Below are 10466 nucleotides of genomic sequence, written 5' to 3' on the forward strand. Positions count from 1 at the left end.
CAATAGGTATAAACCAAGACTTTCTAGAGCAAACACAGTATACGATCACCCTATCTTTTCCTCCACTTTTTGATATTCTTTACCATTCAATTCAAAACATTCTATCAGATTGCAATTCTTCCATGACTATTTTTAACACCAATAATCTTAAATTGACAATAATCTTAAGGCCAACTCAGGTTTAAAAAGTTATAATAAAGACAGAAAACTTAAGTATTGCCTAAAGGATTAATTTATTGAAATGACTGGTTAGGAAATAGATAAATAATAACAAACACAATTCCAGAAACTATACATATTTTTCCCATGTTTAGGGTATTTCCGACTCAAAATTAAATTTCTATGGTATTGTTGAATTAAAATTTGGAAAATGTAGAGTTTGTGAATCAAATTCAGATTAAGATGAATGCCATATAATACATAAAGTAAATAAAGGAAAAAACTCTCATTTTTTCCATGTAGATTCATTTAAAAGTTATTAATTTTTGCTATCAGGATGCCAAGTGAAAAGATGCCACATTTCCAGTCGCAGTCAATTCTGTAGAATATAAAGCACACATAGAATTAGTTATGTTATATGCTATAACTATTCATCCCTCCTCATTTGTAATTTTGGTGTGATTAATTTACAAGACAAATTTTGTTACAAATGCAAAATGTTGAGCCTTACCTTGAAGGAATATATAAAATATATTTAGATTTTATATAAATATAAAAATTCCTATATAATTAAATATCAGCTCACCTGATATTGTTTTAGTGAAATGTCTAGTCTATCATGATCATAGACAGAGTTGTATTTTAGGAATCCCAAAGCTATATTCTTTCCTCTTTTTAAACCTCATACCTGGAATAATTAATTTTATTTTGAGTCATGAATTAAAGGATAATATGTAAATTTTAAGTGAGACAAAAACAATTGAAGTTATGAAGCCTAGTTAGAAATGAGAATGAAAGTGATCTTTTAAAAAAATCTCAAATATATTCACATGAAAGTAGGAGAAACTATTTTCAGTTTTTCCTAAAAAAATGATGATAATCAAGCATGAGAACACAGGCACTTGAATGTAGATCTGTCAATAGCACTTAATTAAAATTTGATACACACTTTCAGGTCAGTAGATGTTAGTCAACCATTGAGACATCCATGACACTTTGATCATTAATAAATAAGTTGGTGTATTGACAAAGTTTGTCACTGTCTTGGACTTATCCAGGAGAATAAAATCTAAAAAGATATTATCTATAAAAATGATCACTCTAACCTCCAAACTCCCAAAACTTACCAAAAGTGAGGAGGGGACATTAGCTTTGAAATTCTCTTAAACCTTAAAAATTAAAAAAAATTAAAAAGCAAAATAAATAAATATACAATTCACATTTTGGCGAAGACACAAAGACACTTTCCCTAAGAATTCTTTGAGTAATGAAATAATCATCTCAATTGTTTACCATCATATGTGTATATGTCAAAAACAAGATGTGAAATAAGGCATCTGCAGAATAGACATGCACAAGGAAAACTTCAAAATTGTAGAAAATAATAAGCCTTCTTTATTCCAAGCCCAATCAGACTATCAAATTTAATTCCAGCCTTAATAAGCCTTAATCCTCTTTATCCAAATTCTCAACAGATCAATTAAATCAGAATCTCTTGAAACAATTTGTTCCTAATAGTATCTTCTACATAGAAGATCAGAACAATTACATAAGAATCTCTGCAGGTAGGCCCAGACATTGGGATTTTAGAAAGAAAAAGTTCTACAGGTTATTCTATTATGTTGCTAGTATTGAGATTCACTGATCTAAACAAAGTGCATTTTAGATCCATCCATTATTCATTTATTCTTTTATTCTAGAGTTCTCACTTACTTCCTCTATCACCATATTCATGTCATAAGTGAGACAGCAAAGCTGGTAAGTTTGGACTTACAAGAGCAAAGTTGTAAACTGGGGCAATCGGTTGAGTCACAGGATGGGCCCCATGGGGAGGCTCCTGGAACAGCAGAAAGGCTTGTAGGGCCATGTCCCTCTGGGGGTAGGGTATCACTTGCTGGGGAAAAGGCAGGACTTTGGACTGTGGAATGGACAGCAGTGGCTGAGGAGTAAGCATGGGAGTCTGAGGAAGAGGCTGGGGGATCTGGTGCATCAGGGCCTGGAGCAGAGGCAGAGACAGGGGCAGAGACAGAGGCTGAGGCTGAGGCTGAGGCTGAGGCTGAGGCTGAGGAAAGTACAGATTTTCAAGATCAGGAAGAGTCTGGATTGGGCTGTTCAAAAAGGGCACTACTGGAGATTTAAGAAAGGGCATCACTTTGCGCCTATGAACGATGTTCTCCTTAACTTTGGGGACTTCCATTATTTCAGGCTGAGGGAAAGGCATCACCACAGCAGGCTGAGCAAGAGGCAGGACATTCTGTGGAAGGACAGCGTAAGGGATGAGATCAGCATAAGGATAGATTAGAGGCTGTTGTTGGGAAAGGGGGTGGATTTTATTCTGGCGTTCATCCTGGAAAGAAGGAAAAGAATCTTTGAGTCCATGATTCAGCCATAACAGTCATTTGTGATGAATTAACTTCCTGTCTTTTGAACAACCATAACTGAGTGAAAAGAGAGAAGGAAAATCTTTGACTGATTTGATTAAGAGATAATTTTCAGTCAGGTGAAGACTAATGAGTAAAATGCTCATTCAGGGATTTCTCATTAACTCGTTCCCTTCATAGATGAGTCCGCAGATCCAACTGAAATCAGTGTTTGGAGATTTCAAGACTTATTTCACCTTTTTCTGAATCGCCTAGATAGAAGTAGTTGTCCACTTTTGTCTTCATGGACTTTTCAACATAATGTTTTGATAATAGAGCAAATTGTGTTCATATAATAAAGATCTATTTTAAAAGACTTAGAGGGGTAACTCCAAGGTTTATTTGTTGTGGCTGCTGCTGTTTTAATGAAAATTAAACCTTACTTTACAGCTTAATTCAAGGAGTTACTTAACACCAGCCACCTTCTAGCACTACTTCCCTTGGGAGAAGGTGGTTAGTTATCTTGAGTCTTCCGAGAGGCATCCATTTGTAAATTCATTTTGATTTAGGAAATATTTGGCTTAAGTTCCAAACAATACAACTTCATTGATAAAAATAAGGAAGTTGAAATATTACAATTAGATAAATATGTTACCACAAGTGTAATTTAATTAAATGAAGAATTTTATGTTGTCAAAGAAAATCCTTAATTTTAAGCAAGCTGTACTACTTAATAACTGTGTGATATTGTCACTCAATTGTTCTGTACCTCACTTCTCTCATTGTGTAATGGAAATTCTTTGAAGAACATGTATTTGTAAATGTTAATATAAAACCTACAAAATGTTATATAAAGTCATTGACTATTCATTGGGCGCCAGCTTATCCATACTGTAGGGTTAGGAATAGGCTCGGTTTACAGAAAAGGAAACTAAGTACAGAGAAACTTGGGGTCAAAGGCATACAGCTAATAAATGTGCTGTATTGCCTTTTCCTTCTCTTTTGTCTGAATATCCATCTTGAGACTAAGGGGAACCAGCTGGAAATGTGAGTAAATCAAGAATTATTCTTCAGTTTTGATTCTAAACTCTGCAAATTGTGAGTTTGCAAGATGCATTTATGTCTTCAAAATATTTTGACAGTATCAAAACTTAATTTCTTCACTGGTATTTATTTTATTATCATCCTTTAGAGTGACCACATACACATTTTGTATGTATTATATTCCATAATAATTTTAGAAATATACTTATCATGAATAAGTTACCTCTCTTTGCTGCTGTTCCTGACGCTTGAAATTCTCAAGTTTCTGCTAAAAACCAAATCACATATAAGGAAATGTTACCACCTATAAAAATTAAGTGTAGGAAATTTTGAAAATAAGTACATGTAAATATGAAGCTATTACCTTGTTGACGTGTGTAATTGTTTCCTTCAGAAAAATAAAAATAAAATTAGTTTTAGTTTTATGAATGTTTCTTTGTCAATACAAATCAGAAAATGAAGGCACGTAATAGGTTAACGTGCACACTTTGTTTGATAATATTAAAAACTCAGGATAATTGCTGAAGCTTAGATGTTGCACTGTTCTGCATAAGCTTGTTGTATAAGAGAAGAATGAGTGAAGTTACATAAGAAAAGAAAATTAGTGAACATAGTACAAAAAGAGGTATTTAATAGATGCTGATTTCTCTCTATCACCATCCTCCTTTCCTAGGACAACAAATGATTGCTAATACTCTATCTGATTCTAAAAGAATAATATTCATTGATAATATGAATTTTATCTTTTAATTCTTTTAATCATTCTTAGGTTACTTAATATGTTTACACTTCAAATTAATTATAAGAAATAAATGCCTTCCTTAAGGGACTGATAATAGCCTTGTAGAGAGACAAAGTATACTGATGTACAATTTAACTAACAGGTAATATATAACATATCCAAAAAGAGTGGTGCCAGGGTAAAATACCTACCTGATTCTCCCAGGCAGATTTAGGACTACACTACCTCTCACCATCTCTTATTTACTGAAGTGACTTTTGTAGTTACAAAATGTGTCCATTCGCATGTCTGCTCACATATTCTGTTGCAAGCTCTTTACTTTGGGCACCCCTTTTCTCGTTTGTGCCACAGCTCCTAGTCAATGTCTGATCCACAGAAGGCACTTGATAAATATCAGAATAGGGAATGAGGACAGGGTAAAGAGAGCTCAAGACAGAAAACAGGACTGCACCGTTCATTAAAAAAAAAAAAAGAGGGGGTCACGATGACACAATTTCAAGTAGCGAGCCCACTTAGAAAGTGCTAGAATATTGAATTCTCCAGGTATTTATTCTGTCCTTACGCATATGCAATGGGAAAAAAAATAATAGAAATTTACATCAAAACTTATGTCAGAACAGAGCTGCTTTGACCTAACTGTCCTAATGAAACACAATAGAAAGATAGCACAGCATTTTACTGTTCCAAAACTGGGAAATTGCCTCTGAAAACGTTGTCTTTACCTCACTGCTTGAAAGGCTTTCCACAGACTGTAAAAGAAAAACAAAAAAATAAAACAATCAACAACCGGCTTTTCCTAGATCATTGCAGAATGTTAATATTTTGTGGCTGGAAATTTTTTTGTGAATAAAAACATCTTACCTCAGTGAGCTCCTTCTGTAACAGGAAAAAAAAAAAAAAACACCATTTTAGTTTCCATAGGTAACTCATTATTAAACATTTTTCCTGTTTAATTTTTATCTTCTTATGCAGAGCTATTTCACAAATTTAAGAAATAAAAAAATGATTATTGAGAGTCTCGAAAGGTAGTTGTTTTTATGTCTTTTATATTTAGTAACTTTATTGATATATTTTTATCTTACGTGAATATACAGTTTTTGATGGGTAACAGTTATTTTACTTTGTTTTAAACAGTTTATTAGTATTACAAATATATTTATGATTATAATTATTGCCTGATACTCCATTCCCTCGATGTCTTTGGGTAGACACAGGTAGAATCGGGCCCAGCGCCGTGAGGTAAGAGATACATATATTTTATCACTGGAATAAGATATATTTATCTAGGTTGCACATGCATGCAATCATATCTGTGCAATATTATTATTGTCATTTTTATATCTGTCTCTTTTTGTTTTGTCTGTTTGCTTATCTGTCCATTTGCTTTTCCTTTAGGAACTGCTGGCACAGTGGTATAGAAAGCATTTGACCCAGATTTATGCCCCTACTGCACACTGTTGAAATAGTGGATGAATGCAAATGATTTTCTAAGAAGTGCAAATGAATCTGTTGAAATTCTGCTTTATTTGTACTTTAACAATGTTGCTGATGTTCTTCTCTAACATAGGCAGATATTCCATTATATCTTAATTATTTAGACATTTGCTTACCTCTCTTGCAAGAGCGAGAGCCACCAGGAAGGCAAGGATGAGGGTCTTCATGGTTATCAAGTCTTGTCAATGGGGAAATGAAAGAATGGTAATATATTGGTCAATCTGTTTTCTTATTTAGCTAAGATTGTTTTCCTTTTAAAGAAACTAAAGATAATACATAATAAAAATAACTGCATTTTAGAAAAAAATACTAATAGACGCTTTATCATATAGGCAGGGTCAAAGTCTACTATGGATGCCTCCTTACATATCATTTTCTTACCTCATGGCTAACCATTCAGTTTTTCTCAGCCATCACCTCCACCCTATCTCCTTCTTTTTCATCTCATTCACAGCACTATGTTTGGGTTTTTATGAAAGACCAAAAAAAGTTCAAAGTATTTACAGAAACATTTATTAATCAATTCATTTGTTCAAAAATATTTATCTAATACCTTTTATTGCCAGACACTGTCTAGGTGCTGGGACGATAGCAGCAAACAAAATTTTAAGGTCTCAGCCCTGATAGAGCCTCAGTTCTATCTGGAAGAGACTGATCAAAGAAAATGTATACAAAGAAGATCATATTTTCTTTTTATCTTTTTTTTTTACTAAACCAAATTGTTTCCATGAATATTGTTTTTTTAATTATTTCTCATTATTTCCAATTAGACTGAGATTTTCATTGGAGCATTTCCTTTATTTCCTCCACTTATCCAGATGCTCACTGATTGGCTTCCTCTCCATTTATACCCACAACTCAGTCCACATCCCTACACATCTAATTATGCCTCCTCTCCTTTGTGCCACAAAACTTTAGAGATGGTACACCATATATTTTTTCTCTGATTTCTTGATCATTTACCAAAGTATCAGGTCCTCTTGCCCAATCCCCACTCCAGGCTACTTCTTTTTGTAGTATAACCTAATATACGTGTTAACCTATATAACCAAAATGTACTAAATGCTTGATTTTGTAGCATTTCTATAGTTTCTTATACAAAATAATGTTTGTGCCACTAATATCACTTAGCATGCAATCTTCAATCTCAGATATTTAAACTAAATTTCTGAACTAAAAACATTTCATGAAAAAAGTCCCTAATCAATCGACAAAATATCCTTTCCAATATTTAAAGCCTGAAGATTATGCTCTTTCTTCAGGAAAAGATATTTTTTTCCAGATATTTTTCATGGATACTATATAAATCTTAATTTTGCTTTGCTTAAGAGCTCCATAAGTTTCCAAATAATTTCTTATTGTTAGGATTCAAAAAAAATAAAGAATATAGTATCTTATTAGAGGTCATTATGTGTAGGAAGGATCTCATCTCATTTTCTATATTTTATAATTAACATTTTATATACCAGTTTTTTAACCAGGACTTCATTTTGACCAATGGATTCTAAAGTAATCTTTCTTTCAAATCTTCTCTTTCCTTTGCTTTTGTTTCCAAGTCATCTCTGTCCCATCTAGAATTTTCTTACAAAGTAAAATATTTTTTAACTTAATTCTGTATTTCATATGTCTATTTTAATAATATTTTGAACTATTATAAACCAATTGATAAAGTGGGATGTTGGAGACACTAAAGAAGTTCAATGAATACATACTTCTGCAAAAATATTTATAAACATTTCAAGTAGTGCACATCCCCAAACATGTCCTGCAGTATCTTGACTCAATGTTCCCTCTAAAACTACTGTGGGATAAAGGTTTCCCATTAATTATTCATATTCCCCCCAAATAATTTAAATATATCTTCTTTTATTGTTGCTATATGTTTAACCAAATTAGAAGACTTATTAATTCAGGAAATAGATTTTTTAATATAGCCTGTTAACTGGCCTTGTACTAAAACAATAGTAATCATTGTTACTACATTTTTTAGACTCATAAACTCATGCAGTAATGATTTTTACCAAATCTCTATAGACATTTCTATTTTTTTAACCTAAATTTTGAAAATAGTGTCAGCACTACTTTAAATACCCTTATTTCAAAGACTATATTTTAAGCAATTATTTTTTTCATATATCTCAGCTTAGTTTGAAATAAAGGTGAAGAGAGAATACATCAGATTTACATCTGAAATTCTTACCTGTTTTTCGAGGTGGAGGACAGGAAGTGAAGTGGAAGCTAAGTGGATGATGGTCTGTCTGCTTTTGTGGTGGTTTATATACTATATTTGGTGGTATGCTAATTTTGTAGTTTGAGATAAAATCAATAGTGAGCTTCAATTCCAAGAAGTCCACATGATTAGAATATGATTTCTGCCTATTATCTGTCCCCAGAAATTCTGGGGAGCAGTTTAACAAGGGAGCAATTCACAAACCAATAAAGGAAATCTGTCCAGGAAATGTAATTGTCTAATAACTAAAACAATGACTGGAAGTCATTGAGACTCTGGCCCAATCCCCAACTCATTGTGAACGCAATTAAGTCTCTTTAGCCCTTGGTGGGTCCTCAAGATCTTAATTGTGGGGGGAATTCTATATGAACATCAGAGATACACAGGGGCTTCGCAAAGGGCACAATTTCATGCTCACCTGAGCAGTTGTTAGTGTTTTATGCTGCAGTGGAGGAACTGACAGGATAACAAGTCCATGATGGTAGTTTAGTCATGTATGGCAAACTGCTTGGCTCCCAGCACCACTTGATTAGGAAAAAATAAATTGTTCTCTTCAAACCAATATTCTGTACACAAGAGGAATAAACCTTCCTCTGTAATGAAACATGACAGAAAAAGACTCTACCTGGATAGCTGGGATATTTAAAATCCTTGGTGAATTTTGCAAAATGTCATGGAGACTTATTTACCTGATTAGTACTGATTACCTTTTTCTATCTCAGGCATAATAATAACCTTTATTTTTTATACTTAGTATCATCCCTATTCTAGGCACTGTGCATTTTACAGACATTATCTTGTATAATCTTTACAAAAACATCATGAGGTAGCTGTCCTCTCCATATTTTGGTTGAAGAAATTGAGACAACAAGAGATTGAGTAACTTGCCCAAAAATCATAGTTTGTTAATGGCAAAGATGCCATTTAACACTAGATATGTCTGACTACATGCATTTCTGTTTGATCGTATGCAGGGTCCATGTTTTAACTCCCTTTATAAATTCTGTTATAAAATTTAGTTCTCCATGTAGCATTTGTGCTTAAATGTGTAGAATTTAATTATGCCTGAATTGGAGGAATGGGGCATTGGTGCTGAGTGTGGGCAGGGGAACTGGTCATTAAAGAGCTTGTTATTTTGGTTAAATCTTAAAAGAATAAGTAGAATTTTAAAAGATGACTAAATGTGAATAAAGTATTTTGGCTGAAGGAAAGACAGGAGCTTGAAGAGAAAAATACCAGGTTTGATGGGTTCTGTACTTCAGGATACACAGGAGTCAGATCTTAATGCCTTTGAATTTCAATGATTCGGGGGTGACATAATTCACTGGAAATAAGGGAAGACATTAGAGATTTGAAAGAAGGGAAGATTGTGAAATTTCTTGAATTTTATGACTTTATGACAATATCTCAGGGTAACCTAGTAAAGGGGGTTATTATAGTAACATGTTATTACAATAGTCAAAGACAGACATCATAATGACATCAACTAGAAAGATGGTACTGGGCTTCTTAGGCAATGAGAAAACAAATGTGTCATTAAAATATAAGAAATGTGAGACATCAGGGAAATGAGTGAATAATATATGCCTATGTGACTGAAAATGTGGTCATATTATAAACCAAGATAAGAAACCCGGCTGAAATTAGAAAGTGTTAAACCTTGAACATAGTAAGTTTGAAGGTGTCCAGAAGGTATTGTCAGTTAAATGTGATGCTCAAAGAAGTCATAAATACAACTGTAGAAATTTTTTTTCTCAGACAACGGAATAAATGAACTTCCCTAGGGAAGGTGTGCAAGTGAGAAAATAAATTGTCTAAGAATAGAACTCAAGTGTTTCTTGTTATTCCGGGCTGGTAGAGCAAAAGGAGATAGGAAAAATACAAAGTATCAAGGAAAAGAGAATAGAAGGTCATGGAAGTCATGGGAGGAAATAACTAGAAGAAACAAGTGGAGTTAAGAGTGAAAATGCAACACAGATGGGGACAAAGGTGGAAACAAGGAGGGGGTTTTTGGACACAGGAGTCATTATCACTGAAACCATCAAGATGCACTACAAGTGGTTAAGAAGCAAGTAATGTGGGGGGAATTAAAAGCAACACTACTCTTCGTAGATTTCAGAAGAGGAAGTAAGGACACCCATGGAAGGGTATCTATAACAATAGGGACAACCAGAATCACAGGAAGGTAATTTTAAGATAGAGATTTGTGGCTCAAAATAAAGAGGCCAGGGGCACCTGGGTGGTTCAGTCAGTTAAGCAGCTGCCTTTGGCTCAGGTCATGATCCCAGGGTCCTGGGATCGAGCCCCACACCAGGCTCCTTGCTCAGCAGAGCGCCTGCTTCTCCCTCTCCCTCTGCCTACCTGTGCTCTCTATCTCTGCTAAATAAATAAATAAAAATCTTTTAAAAAATAAACAAAATAAAGAAGCCAATGGTGA

At 33.7% G+C, this 10466-nt stretch overlaps 1 protein-coding gene across 2 annotated transcripts; it reads right to left on the bottom strand.

Moving 5' to 3' along the window:
* Positions 1-232: 232 nt before the first annotated feature.
* CSN2 (casein beta) lies at positions 233-8031 on the bottom strand. 2 transcript variants are annotated; one of them, XM_027599885.1, is made up of 9 exons: positions 8000-8031; positions 5916-5977; positions 5167-5181; positions 5028-5054; positions 3928-3951; positions 3787-3831; positions 1934-2506; positions 1287-1328; positions 233-538 (listed from the first exon to the last, which is right to left on the bottom strand). In XM_027599885.1, exons 2-8 carry the CDS (start codon positions 5964-5966, stop codon positions 1323-1325), a joined length of 741 nt encoding a protein of 246 aa, XP_027455686.1. In that variant the 5' UTR covers positions 5967-5977; positions 8000-8031; the 3' UTR covers positions 233-538; positions 1287-1322. The 2 variants fall into 2 exon arrangements, with proteins under 2 accessions (XP_027455686.1, XP_027455685.1); XM_027599884.1 differs by lacking the exons at positions 233-538; positions 1287-1328 and having other exon boundaries at positions 1880-2506.
* Positions 8032-10466: the final 2435 nt, after the last annotated feature.

Source organism: Zalophus californianus, chromosome 2, assembly GCF_009762305.2.
Source record: "Zalophus californianus isolate mZalCal1 chromosome 2, mZalCal1.pri.v2, whole genome shotgun sequence".
NCBI lineage: Eukaryota > Metazoa > Chordata > Mammalia > Carnivora > Otariidae > Zalophus > Zalophus californianus.

Bases quoted from the DNA above. Each gene is read 5' to 3' on its own strand.
- CSN2 (XM_027599884.1), bottom strand. From the start codon at position 5,966: ATGAAGACCCTCATCCTTGCCTTCCTGGTGGCTCTCGCTCTTGCAAGA. The intron at 3,952-5,027 runs GTAAAGACAACG...ATTTTTCTGAAG, and splicing joins AAAGCCTTTCAAGCAGTGAG to GAAACAATTACACACGTCAA. The intron at 2,507-3,786 runs GTAACTTATTCA...CCTTCTTTCCAG, and splicing joins AGGAACAGCAGCAAAGAGAG to GATGAACGCCAGAATAAAAT.